Raw genomic sequence first — 14,579 nt, 5'->3', positions numbered from 1 at the left:
GATATGCAATGCCACAACAGAATATTAAAACAAATGTTCATCTGATATGACACTGAACAATGATCTGGAAGATAATGTTCACTTCCCTACCAACTCCGTCATCACCCTGACTCATGGTGACTTTAACCTCCTCAGGAGTGGAGGAGGGAGAGGGATGGAGGGAGAGAGAATTTATTGCCAACTGGCATGCAACTTTGAGTGTGGTACCATACTGTAAGACTATACAACAATTACATATTACTGGAATAACGTTATATGACATCTTGATATATCAAGTTCTTGCATTCTCTATTAAATTGTGCAACACAAATTTTGAGATTTTCTTTAATTACTTTACGTTTTCATTGTAGGAGTAAAGTTACTATTATTTTAGGAACACTTACCCAATAGCTTCTGCAGTACCTGCCCATCATATAAATCTTCCTCAATATCTTTGACTATTATCCTCTGATCTGCCAGTTCATCATTTATCCATTCAATGAGTACTGCAATGAGTTCTTTCAGCTTTGGATCTTCAAAGGATCTTGGCTCTATCATTGACCGCTCCTCATTTTCCTCTAAGAGTACAAATATTGAGTATCCATAATTGTTATTTTTGCAAAAAATGTTAAGCCAATTCCATTTCATGATATGGCAAGAAAAACATAATGACAATAATGTTATTATTTACCCAAAACTAATTACAGACATAAGATCACAATGCAGCCTGCAGAGCAACAGGAAGTAAATCGTAAAATAAGCAAGAATGTTAAAAACAATGTGCTAATGCTGACAACTTTGAACAAAGCAACAGTATCACCATTCGAGGTGTCAGAAAACTGAAACAGACAGTTTTGAAAGATGGTGAAAATACACCTACAATCAACACGAGGCAATAGGGGAAACTAGTAGCCTCACTTTTTTCCGCATAACTTTGATGGTTTGCTTGCCTTGAAACACATGCAGAGCAGCCACCTAGACTCTAACTTGACACAATCACTATTATGTTCGATGGGTGAACCACTGCATAATGGAAATTATGACAAGTTAGTTGCTGCACACACATGCACATATACACTAAAAATTTGTGAATAACTACATTGTTAGTTGACAACAAGTGAAAAGCACTTCCATAAATAATAATATGTATGAATGAAAATTAAATAAAGATAGGGATAAAAATACTGAATAGGCAGAAAAACAAATAACCATGATAGTCATGAAGGAAGATATCAATGATGGAAGTACAGGATAAAGCTGAAAGTAAGGTACAAACAGTTAAAAATAATTACAAACCATACAGAAGGGAATTATGCACTCGATATCTCTGTAACATCTATAACTATCTTGCAAAACTCAAGAGTTTGTGATAATGGCATTACATCATTTAGTTATGATCACCAAACTGTCACAGTTTTTTTTGCTTCCATCTGCTGCTTCTATTATTATCTTTACCTCTGTAAAAATTCAGTGGTTCAAATGGCTCTGAGCACTATGGGACTCAACATCTGAGGTCATCAGTCTCCTAGATCTTAGAACTACTTAAACCTAACTAACCTAAGGACATCACACACATCCATGCCCGAGGCAGGATTTGAACCTGTGACCGTAGCAGTCACGCGGTTCCGGACTGAAGTGCCTAGAACCGCACGGCCACCACGGCCGGCTAAAAATTCAGTGCTGTAATGCAATAATTATTTGTAAGTGATGTCAAGCGGTTATTCTACTTGCTAAAGCATGGCTACAATGACCTATGAATTATCATATGCACCTCAGTGTATTGAACATCTGCGTGTTTTATAACAATTTAATGTTAATGAAACGTGTTTAAATTATTTTTAAAAAGAATTTCTATTATTTTAATGTGTAAAAGATGGGAAGTAGGAATTACTAACTCATATCTGTATGTTTTAAACAAAAAACTTATAAGTGTTCAGCAAGTCCCCACATTTATAAATTAATTTGCGATTTGTATGTAAAATTAGTCACATAATTACAATTTATCATGCAAAATGACCCATGGAACATGTTTTTAATTAAGTAACTTATTCTACATCTATGAGGACCATTTCACTTGGAATAATTGAAAGATACATTTGATTTTCTTTGTACCTGTTTACTGTGTAATCTAGTTTTCTGAGATGTTCTACGACTTGGAGGATCTCCTCACTATGGATCCATTACAACAAAAAGTACTTCTAACCTAATCTATCTTAACTTATGTAATTGACCAATGAACTGCCGGCATTATTAAATAGTTTAATTACAGGAACTACTGAGATATGGATCACATCAAGCACTATGGAATAAGGGTGAACTAAAAATGGCATATGAACATTGCCTGATAAATAAAACTATGGCCAGCATTGGTACTTATAAGAATATGAAGAGACTAAGAGAAACTAAATTTAGTTTTTACCAGAATGAAAATTAGATACCAAAAAAATTACTAAGCCCATATGGTATCAAACAAATAGGTGTAGGAAAGGTTCCAACTGAAAAGATAACACTAACATAATTTTAGAGAAAAATGAGAAGGAATGTAGAGAGCCAACTAACATCAGTGATATTTTTAATCAATATTATAACATTTTTAATCAATATTATGTTGAAGTAGTGGACAAACCCTGCAGAAATAAATTACCAGATTAAAAAGCATTGAAAACACATCTGTATTCAGAAATAAATTACGAGGTTATTTAGTCTCTCCATCTCTACATAGCCTAAAAGAATACCTACAAGCTAAACAGTAGAGAGGATCTCCATCCAAACAAGAAGTATCTATGCATATATAAACCAGGAGTCATAAATATACAATATATTATGTATGTACTTTATGTAAGAACACTGCTGATTGTTCTCTCTCTCTCTTTTTTCTCTCAAGTGAGAATTGGACAGGTTTAGCACTACAAAATGAGGCTGCCAAAGTGTATGCTAGTGAAGATTAATTAGAGCATGGCATACAGTTCAAAAGTGAAATAGTGAAAGTGTATAATTGTAAAAATGTGAATATGAGTGTGAAAATTTGTGCAGTATAAAAGTGAAATTAATAACATTTTTATCTTATCCAGATTGTATTGAGGCAATCTTAGATTTGTGCTGGGTATTAATTTGAGGGTAATTAAAATAAGTTTTGAGTGAATTACGGTACTCCAGTGTTATGTTATGTGCATAAACATGCTTGATATTGTCCATGTCCTGACTATGTTTATACAATGGGAATTGTAAACAGATGAATTAATGAATGAATAAATAAATAACCAATTCTTATCTTGACATCTTGAGGTGTTGGGTGTTTTGCCAGATGTCAGCATCATACATGACAATATGTTGATGACAAATCATCTGGTGCTTCCTGCAGAGAATCATGTAGCACCTGATGACAAAGATCCACATTGTCGAAATGTTGTGCATGGATGACACTGACGTCTGGCAGAACATGTCAATAGATCACCAAGAAAGTCTGAAGAATTGATTCTTATGTTATTGTTTTCCTTTAGTCGGAGTCACAAATGGAGGCGGCCAAGTTCAGGCAAGTTCTGTGCACTTGACAACACGCATTCTCTGACAGCCAATAAGTGTTCAGTGGTTTTCTGAGCACTCTGCTGTGAATGCCGAAGCCAGCGTGAGCATTAAATGTGATCATAGTGAGTTATTTAGTGAATTTTTGTTCTACTTGTTATGAGCTGTTGTGGCCAACAACAGGGGTAAGTGACAAATTCTATATGAACAAGCAAGAGACATAATTAACAGGATACATGCTTTTTGCAAACACGCAGCAGAAAACAGAGAACACCACACAGCAGAAAACAGAGGACACCACGCAGCAGAAAACAGAGGACACCACACCTATCATCTGCAAATGGCAATACTGCAATCGCCCTCTGTGGCTCTACCTGTGCAGACCACCTCCATTCACGAAACTGTCTATGTATGGTACCAGAAATTTTATCATATGAATAATTCATAAAATATGCAGAAGTGAGCCATATATCTGTCAAAGTTGACAATCCAACATGAATATACAAGACATACTCTAAAAGCAAGGACCACCTGTTTTTTAAAAAAACAACTAAAGTCATTGTTTTAATTCCATAGTGGGTGAAAACAGACAACAAAAATTGTTGCTCCTGCCAGGAGTGACGTGTATGCCATATCGTTATTCAATTTTTGTGTGCATAAGGATCTATAGTTTCCCAGATTAATCAGGAGTTGTACGTAGCTTATGCGCTAGTAATGGGTGAAGGTAAGGTAGACAACTGTGTCGATACTTTAAACAAGGTTATACAGGTTGGCACAAATAAAAGTGGCCCAGAGGATGGAGTTCCAGGGTACAAAGAAACATGGTAGAGGAAAGGAACTATAGTACTAACGTGACTATAGCAGATGTCGAAAGTGACCACCATTCATCTCTTGGCACTTTTGGGCTCTGGTCAACAAGTTGCTGAAGGAGGATCAAAGCTGGACTGTTGGAATTGCCGCAATATCATCCAAAAAGTTCTGCTACAGTTCTTTAAGACTATGAAGGTTGTTGTGATATGCCTTAGACTTGAGGGCTCCCCACACAAAGTAATCGCACGCTGACAGATCAGGTGACCGGGGGGGGGGGGGGGGGGCAGCTAGGGCCGGGCCGGGACCAAACTGAACTCTGCTAACAACTGTCACTGTCAGGCATGAAGATTGCGTAAATGTGCTATAACATTTGGTATGGATCACGTGGCGAGTGTACATGTGGTCTGCGCGTCACGGGGTGTGGTTATAGGCTTACATTCGCTTCCTGTTATAGCCACTCATCCGAGTCATTTTTATTTGCCCCATTCTGTACAAATGTGGATGATTAAGAGCAGAATGGGAGGCCCAGTATTCAGACCAATGAAATCATGCAATACTGGGTCAAAAACTGTAATTTGACTGACGAGTAGTGTTCTGGTTAATGAATTTCTTCATACTTGATGCTCCATCATTTACACAACTGATCACAGAAAAGATAAGGTATCAAAATTTGGCAAGATGGGTATTGGAAATAAAAGGAAGATTGGTTTAAAATCACAACCATGTCAACGTCATCAGAGGTGGAGCACAAGCTTGGATTGGGAAAGGAAACTGGCCATGCCATTTCAATAACACCATCCCAGCGTTTGCCTTAAGCAGTTTAGGAATAACATGGAAAACCTAAATCTGGAAAGGTGGACAGGGATTTGAATAACTGCATTCTGACCATGAGTCAAGTGACTTACCACTTTGCTCTGTAGTACTAAAACTGCTTGGCAAGCAGCACAAAGAACAAAGAATGTCAGACAGACAACTGTGTTTGAGCCCTACCAACAAGAGACAGATGATTTGCTTTCCACATTATTACAGGTGATGAGACAATTGCCACACCAACTCAGATTCAAAACAACAGTAAATCTAGTCCAACCATTCAACTTTGCTGAACCAAACACATTCACAGTCTCCTTACTATAGTTGAGAAATGATACATTTACTGGGACAAAAAGGAATTCTTTCAGTTGCTTTCATTGAATTAGAGTCAACAGTTCCAGCTGAAGTATACTGAGAAACAACTGCCAAACGTTTGTCCAGGATGGTCCTCCTCCACGACAACATGCTTCCACAAACATCTGCCAGTACTACACATAAGATTCGGCATTTCCATTGGGAACTTCTCTACCATCCACTCTAAAGCCCTGACTTCATACCCACAGACTATTATCTCTTCTTGCACTTCAAAGAATGAGGTTATGGGCAACAACTGGAAGCTAATGAGGAACTCAAGGCTACCACTGTCAACTGGTTCAGTTCTCAGGTGTAGAACTTTCATACAGTGCAATGTACTGAAAAGTGCTTAATGAGTGAACAGTTTTTACATTCGAATTACGATATGTATACAAACTAATGTGATCAAAACCAAGAGATTTGGGATAATGTTCCACATTTTTAGCAGAAGGCTAACAAATTCATAAAAGAGTGTTGTCTGAAATGTGTTTCAGTTACTCTTTATAATTTGTTGTGAACACTTCAAGAGACAAATTATCATTTTAACAAATTATCAGTACAGTACAGTGTTGTATTTTTATGAAGACTAATATAAAGGCATTGTTCCTTTTATCAGGAGTAGGCTAACTTACCTAGTGCATATTCCTCTGGTGGTAAATCAGGGGCTGTAGGATTTCCAGGTGAGTCAATAGCATATTTTCCTTCTTCTTGCACCTCTTGCACTGAAACATTAAATACCCCCAAAAGTTTAGAACAAAGCTCAATCTGAAATGCAAGGAATAAAAACAAATATTTTTAAAACTTTGAACATGAAAACATGAAACACGAGGACTATTTAAAAACATCTGCTTTTGGCCAGGTATATAAAGAGAGCCTATTGGACTACAAAACTGTTATTTCTCAACATTAGCAAACTGTCTTGTATTTTTGAATATTCCACACTGTATCAGATACAAGCAAAATGTTACTATGTTTCTGTATCACAAATGATTTGTAAACATTTCCAGTACTGTTTTGATATTTCTCCTCAGCAATGAGATATCTGGGAGTGTATCCTCCAGAACTTCATTGAAAGCTCTTTCAGAACACACAGAACAATATGAAAGTTTTCCTTGTCACAATTATGTGTTTCTATATTATCAACACCAGCTTCTTTTCTAGAACATAAAATGAATCCAAAGCTATTCCTCTCAACTCCCAATCTTTTCTAGTTATCTCTTTATGATTCATGAAACCAAATTCATCTGTCATTTTGCTGCAAAGCAAAAAATTGAGAAAGAGAAAGAGAAAGAGAGAGAGAGAGAGAGAGAGAGAGAGAGAGATCAATGGTTGCCTGGGTACATAGATTGAGGTATGGGGAGTAGAGAAAAGATTGTGACACTAGGAAGGTGGAAGGAACATCTTCACAATTAAAAAAAACTATCATGAGCCCCTCACCCTCCCTTACAGCTTTGGCAGCTATGGCCACTGCATCTGAATTAAGAACTAGAGAGTTGTTCAAATATACCGATTACCTCACCAGATCCTTTGGATAATCCAATACACTTTCCCAATATAAATCTGCCACCAAAGAAAACAAGTCACTGGCCAGAACATCACTTATCACCCAAGTCTTGAGAAATCAACATATATCAATTAAAATACACTCTTCACCAAGGCTTCTCTCGCTCTCATTGTAGCCCAAGAAAAGTGACAGCCTAATCAAAGTCATTTCTTCACCTTTCAACATCTCCATCCCTATGCTATTCTTGCTCTCAATACAGACCTTCCTCCACTCCCCAAATCTACACGCAGATACAGCAGAGTCCCGCTAATCCGAACCCCGGTAATCATCCAAACTTTCAGTTAACCCGAACATGAAAAATGTTAGTCTTTAAGTATGGAAAACTGTGCGGTAAATGGCTGTACATACAAACTATTTTAATTTGCACAGTACAGTAAACACGTATTAGAAAAATTGGCAAGAAAACATTAGTTTTAAACAATGCCTAACAATGAAAGAAAAGCTGTCAAACCTACTAAAATACAGTGGACATTTTATCCCTACTTTTTAGATGACAAAAACTCAGTCATTATTTTTTGGCGTAATGAAGACAGTCTGTCATATGACACATAGTTGGGCCATCATCTCATAAACATCAAATCAGCAGGTGTAGCAGTGGGCTGTTGCTCCAAATAGCATAATGCGAGGTCAAGGGCTTCTGCTGTGTCACTGTGTGGCAACAGCTCTCCTGGCTCATTCTCACTTCCATCACAGCAGTCCAATTCTTCCTGGTCTTGAGTCACAGCACCAACTAAATCAGCGTCAGTAAGGTTCTCCACACATGCCCCATCTGCTGCTGTCCACTCATTTACATCTCCTTCACTAGCTTCTTCACATCCAGGGATTGTCTGTATCATTTGTAGCAGATTTTTCTCTTCATTTTCAACTAGGTTGTCCTGAAATTCAAGAGATGTCCACAGTTTTCTCAGAGTATTTTCTGAAATATTCTGCCATGCCTCAGTGGCCCAATAAACAACATCCTTCACATTGGTCTTTTCTATTTTGTCCACTACAGGAATGCTATCACCATGGATCAGCAATCCTAAAAATTGTTTTCTGTAAATCAGTTTTATGTTTGCAGTACACCTTCATCCATCGGCTGTAGAAGTGTTGTAACATTTGGCAGCAAAAACTTCGCCACAATTTCTTCATCACATAATTCCTCAGTGCTGGGGTGAGATGGCGCGTTATCACTCAAAAGGATTTCACGGGCAGACAAATGATTTTCCTTAGAAAACTGTCGAACAGAGGAAACAAACTGGCTGTGAAACAAACCATTCAACAGCTTACCATCCATCCATGCTTTTTTCTGGTTGCGATAATATACAGGCACGGACTTCAGGTTGCATTTTTTAAAAGCTCTGGGCCTAGTAGGTTTGCCGTTCAGCATTAAAGGCAGCTTGTCATTACCAGCAGCATTGCTGCATGCTAGTGATCTTTGCACATTTTAAAACCAGGAGCATGGTCTTCTACTTTTGATGCCAGGCTTTTATTGGCAAGGTCCTAAAATAAGGGCAGTCTCATCAGCGTTATAAATTTGTTGGGACGATTACTTTCCCTCTCTTATCATTTTTTTCAAACTCACCTAAGTATTCCTTCACTGCATCATGGTCAGAAGAAAGCTTCTCTCCAGTAATTGTTAGCTGATGGATTCCATGATGTTTCTTGAATCTGTCCAACCAACCCGTACTTGCACTAGAAGACTCATCACTATTCATTAACTTGGTCAGGTAAACAGCCTTCTCCTGAACCAGTGCACCAGTCAAAGGAGTTCCTCTTTCTCTTTCCTGCGTAAACCAAAGGAAAAGAGCTTCATCCACTTTATCGTACTGGGACTGTTTCAAAGTCTGCCAAATTTAGAGTGTTTTTCCTGAAGACATTGCACAGGACTGTTCAAGCTTTACTTGGTTCTTCTTCCAATGGTTGCTTTACCAACACCCATTTCCACTGCCATGCTGAACAGTTATTACTGACCCACACTGCACAAAACGTAGACGACAAAACACTTTCTGTTGTCATGTTTTTACTAGAACTGAAGTGGGTGCACACTGCTGCTACGTGGCAGGAACCATGTAAAACTCAAGAATTTGCTCTTTCCAACAGTACACACTGAAATAACATAGCAGTTACATTTTTTTTATCTGATGATTCTTTTGATATACCCTGTATTTTATTTATTTATTTCATCCAAGAATGATCTCTCAACATAATAGGACCTGTCAAGGTAATACAATAAAAATCAACAGCTCAAAATAGAGATGCACAGAGTACTTGAGTATGACGTATAAGGATCGGGCAGGTGGTTAGCCATGGTCTTGATGAAGGAACCATCCTGGCATTTGTCTGAAGTGATCTAGGAAAACCATGGAAATCCCTAATCAAGATGGCTGGAAAGAGTGAACCCCAGCCTCCCAGATATCATGTCAGTACCTTAAAAGCTGTAGTGCCTCATTCGGTTGGTCTCTATTATACAGCATTCTTTGGTTTTGATTCTATCCTATCCTTACAGAACAAACACTGAAGTATTCTGTGCATCTTGTGATAACCAATACTATATAAACATAATTTTAATCTCACTGCTGTACAGACACCCGCCAAGGGCATCTGGGCCATGAAGATGTTATATGACATCCTAGCACTTTGCTTTTGTTTTCTGTATTACATATTTCTGTCACTGACTATGTTTTTTTTTTTTTCAGCAGGCAGTAGCCTCTTGTATACTTTTTTATACGTGTGACAGTAATCCAGGAATGGTGGATATGTAATACTTTAGTAAAGAACTGAGAAATTTAAATGTCGAAAGAACTTTCTAATGCCCAGAGTTATTCATTTATTTTACTTAGATGTTGCTATTGACATGGCTACTTTTGGAAATGTCTCCTCAAAAATTTATTTATACCATGTGCAGAATTTAGAGAATGTAGTGTCTATGTATATTGATTCCCATATACACTTCATCCCACATCTGATTTGTCAGTGCCCTAGAAAAAGTATGTATATTACATGTGAAGAAAATCAATTTGTAGACTTACAGTTTTGTGTGTTTTGCCAATGTCTTAAGCTTCCTTATCTGAAAGTAGTGATCAGATGGGCAAGTATCTTTTGTTAATACTTTACAATTTCTTTTACTGATATCTACAAATATGTAGCCTAACACTGATGCTGATCTTTGTGATATCATAGTAGCCATGTCTACCATTTGTGCCACGCCAAAAGTGTTCAAAATGTTTACATAGTTATTACTAATTTCACCATCAACATATGTGTTAATATTCATGTCACCACATATCAATATGAGACGTTTTGGTGACAGATTCTTTTCAGTACTTCAGTCAATTTGTTGAAAAAAGTGTCCAAATTACTGCTAGATGAGCAGCAGATGCACAGAATGATTAATTTCCTATGCGTGTCTAGCTTTGTTAGTTCAGTAACTACCAGTTCAAATGCTTTCCAACACTAATTGTGATCAGATCTTTGAGTTTTAAAATGTGTGGCACTTCTGATACATACACATGATCCCCTGTCCCTTCAGGTATTTCTATAAAAGCAATGTGCACATTCATATAAAAATAGCACTATATGCTGTAGGTCATTGTCTCTACACTAGTGCTCTGTAATGAACACCACTATGCTGTTCAAAGGCTGTAATTCAACTTCAGGCAGGTGTACTCAGCTTCTAGTAGACTCCAAATTTGATAGACAATACTAAGCAAATTTCTGATGAGTTCATTGTAGCCTTATCTCCCAATAGTCCCGACTAGCATTAGTGCAATGTGCACCCAGTCCGTAGTCTCCTGCGCAATCTCCACCTTTGCATTCACTCGATGTACAGCACTGCTAAGACAGAACCAATCATGTCACCAGAACAGCCCAATAATGCTCACATCAGTAAGATACCAGTTAGGGAAGCTATCTTCTCAGGTCACCATCTACAAATTCATAATCGCGGTGGTGGTTAGTGTTCAACGTCTCGTCGACAACGAGGTCATTAGAGACGGAGCGCAAGCTCGGGTTAGGGAAGGATTGGGAAGGAAATCGGCCGTGCCCTTTCAAAGGAACCATCCCGGCATTTGCCTGAAACGATTTAGGGAAATCACGGAAAACCTAAATCAGGATGGCCGGAGACGGGATTGAACCGTCGTCCTCCCGAATGCGTGTCCAGTGTGCTAACCACTGCGCCACCTCGCTCGGTTCCATAATTGCAAGTTGCTGTACTGTCCTGCTCTTGAACTTCAAAGTGCAAATTCTGAGACACAATGAAGTGACAAACAGAGTGGAATGAAACAGTAAAGACACATGATAAGGACAACAAGTGGACATTCCGAATGAATTCTGGTGTGTGTGCATTTTAGTAGTCCACTATCAAACACCACTGCAATAACATTATCCTGATTGCTGCTTAAAGCTGTTACATTTCATCATGTTTTAAACACTTCAGTCAAATTCTACATTTGCACTTCTACATCAGCAAATTTTTAATTTTTTGCTACATAATACATCGTTTATGAGTCCTGTGAACTTAATTTCTTTAGCTTCTTGTGTTTCTGCAGTCTTGTTTATTAACCTCCAAACTTAAAGACTGTACACAAGGGGGCAAAATCATTACTAACGGTAAAACACAGAAATCTGTATTTCAAAACAATTTTTGACGGCTCTAGTCGTTTAAGCTAATTCCCACTGTTAGAGTTGGCTGTGGTGACACTTCTAGCCAACACCAATGCAGTAATGGCCTTACAGTCGAGATTGGTTTGCAAAACAGATCTTTTCAAATATTACTAGGACGTGTGCGTTGGATACACATTAGTGTTGTGCATGTTTTTCACACCATCGTTGACAATTACCGATTAAATATTTCACGAAGTGTAAAGGTTCACACCCGAAATAGGCCCAATTATCAAAGGGCGTTAACTGCTATTAAACAAGAAACCTTTACAGAAATAATTTAACTATTAGGAACACAATCCGTTGCCGATTAACGTCTTTTATACTAAGATTCTCCAATAGCATTCTTCACTGTATTGTAATATAGCACTGACAGGAAACAGCTACGCCCATTTTCAAGGGCCAAATATGGTCTGTTCTTGTGGCCAATCTAATTCAGTACCCAGACACAGTAGCAGTACATTCGAAAGAGGTCTTATCTTACCTTCTTTAATGCGCTTCTTCCTTCCTAACGTGCCAATCTTTTCCCAGAAAGATTCTTCTTTCTCATCTTTCTTTGGCGTGGCCACAGCTGGCCTAGGAGACTTTGGCCTCGGGGACGCCATGCTTGATAAACCTGTGAAGTTCGGAACAAGAAAATGTAAACATTCCACAATGCTGATTCATTTCTAGATATTTGCTGACAACACGAAAAATGCAGTTAGCTGAACGAAACGAAAGAATTGACGCGGGCGAACATTTTTGAACACATAATACAACTTGCATAAAATTTATATCATAAGGCGAGTAAATCAACGGAACGTTACTTCCATACCAAATCATGCAACTTCGAGGTCATACCAACATACAATTTCCTGCAACGGCAGATCACCGGTGAAGATGCGGCTGCTTGTCTCAGTCCTACATTTAACAATGCGCACAGTAGGGACTAGCGCTCGTGGGCGACTTTCGTCACTGTGAGTGTGACATCATTCTTGTCCAGTCTGTGGCTATATATGTAGATGCGTTCATATCGTGACAACGGGATAACACTTTTGTCCGCCGATCCATGAACATTTGACAAAATTATTACCTCGGTGCTACATTTTTATTGCTGCGCGCGGACTATTGACAAATTTGTCACTCTGAACGCCATACTCTCCGCCCCCCCATTTCTTTTCTGACTAATAATAAAGTGGGACGCCAGGGGGGCCCATGATGCTTGCGCAGAACAGAGATTTTTCGCCGTACTGCGCATGACGTCAACGTCGAGAAACACCGCTCAGTTCGCGCGCGCTTTCTTATGTGTTGAAGCAAGTAAAGTGTTGTGTTGTTGCTGTTTGTTATCGTGTTGAATCGAGTTTATTCTTTCTGCGACACTTTAACAATGCCGAATTGTGCCGTGGCTGTGTGTGAAAACTATAATCAGAAGACTAAAGGGAGTAGTATTTCCTATCATAAGTTTCCGAAAGATCCTGAAACATGTGCTCGGTGGGTTCAGCTCTGTAGAAGACGTGATAGCATTAACATTAAAAATGCTACTATCTGTAGCGTACATTTTAAAGAAGAGCTGAATTAATGAAACTTCCGCCAAAGAAGATCTTAAAGCCGACTGCAGTTCCTTAACTGCATCTCATTAAAGCCACATCTGCAGCTGCTGCTGCTTCGTCTTCTGTCCAAGAAAGAAATGACAGAAGGAAAGATCGTGAAACACGTAAACGTGCACTTAACAGACTAGCTTCACTGTCACCGAAGAAAAAAAAAAGTGGATCAAAGCACAGAAACTGAAAAAGGCCGCATCGAGGATGAAATGAAGAGGCTTCATAAGGAACTATCGCTACAGACAGAAAAAAAATAAGCGTTTGATAGCTGAAAACAACACACAGAGAACGAGAAACAAATTACTGGCTCATGCATTAAGCAGACAGAGGAAGCTATGCCAAAGCCTTCAGTATCAACGAAGTACTAAAGTGACAACTAAAGTACACCAAGTTTTAAAAAAAGTGTTTACGAACGCACAAATTGAATGTCTTCTGAAATCAAAGAAGAGCACCCATTGGACCCAGGAAGATACAAGCAAAGCCTTGCTTCTGCGCTCTCTGTCCAGAAAAACTTATATTTATTTAAGAAATATAATGGGAATACCATTACCTGGATGTTCTACGTTAAAACGATGGATATCCAATTCTTTTCGTTGTGTTCCCGGAATTTTGACTGATGTATTGTACTTAATGAATAAGCAACCAACAAACTTAAGTCAAGCAGAGAAGCTGTGTGTGTTAAGATTGGACGAAATGAATGTGGACAGTCGCATATGCTACGACCAAGAAACTGACACCATATACGGACCACATAGCTTTGGTTTGTGTGGAACCTGGAAGCAGTCCGTATATTATAACTTTGATACTACGATGAATCGGGATTTACTGATCAGTATCGTCAGAGAGACGCAGAAAGTGGGATTTGTCGTAGTTAGTAGTGTCTGAATTGGGGGGTAAAAATGGGAAAGTGTGGAAGGAATTCCACATCGACTATACAAACACGTGCTTCACCAACCCAGAAGATGAAACGAAACGTGTTTGGGTATTTGCTGATGTACCACATATTGTGAAACTTCTCAGAAACCACCTTTTAGATGATGGTTTCTCATTAAGTGACGGAAGAACGATAACAAAGCGCGTAATCGAGCAGCTATTGTCGAAAGATAATGGAGAACTGAAACTGTGCCCTAAGCTTACTGCTCATCATCTGACAGTTTGTGGAAGAGATCGACAGCGCGTTCATCTTGCTTGCCAAGTCTTTTCCAACACTGTATCAGAAGCAATTTCTTTTGTAATGCCTGAAGGAAAAGGGCACGGCAGAATTCTTCAAATTGGTGAACGACACTTTTGATGTTATGAATTCGAGGGTATCTGTTGGC

At 38.6% G+C, this 14,579-nt stretch overlaps 1 protein-coding gene across 5 annotated transcripts in view; it reads right to left on the bottom strand.

Annotated features, from left to right (window-relative positions):
• LOC126260908 (beta-parvin) overlaps positions 1-14,579 on the bottom strand; it is a 129,339-nt gene that overhangs the window by 36,296 nt on the left and 78,464 nt on the right. The window contains exons 1-4 of one of the 5 annotated variants that reach the window (XM_049958366.1): positions 12,487-12,869; positions 12,165-12,296; positions 6,108-6,197; positions 384-557 (exon numbers count right to left, since the gene is read on the bottom strand). In XM_049958366.1, the coding sequence (XP_049814323.1) occupies positions 384-557; positions 6,108-6,197; positions 12,165-12,296; positions 12,487-12,502 (412 nt within the window). In that variant the 5' untranslated portion in view covers positions 12,503-12,869. Of the gene's footprint in view, positions 1-383; positions 558-6,107; positions 6,198-12,164; positions 12,297-12,486; positions 12,870-14,579 lie in introns of those variants that run through there. The other 4 variants (XM_049958369.1, XM_049958367.1, XM_049958368.1 and 1 more) reach the window with 4 other exon arrangements.

Source organism: Schistocerca nitens, chromosome 5, assembly GCF_023898315.1.
Source record: "Schistocerca nitens isolate TAMUIC-IGC-003100 chromosome 5, iqSchNite1.1, whole genome shotgun sequence".
Taxonomy (NCBI): Eukaryota; Metazoa; Arthropoda; class Insecta; order Orthoptera; family Acrididae; genus Schistocerca; species Schistocerca nitens.
This window is presented reverse-complemented; position numbering and strand designations above follow the sequence as displayed.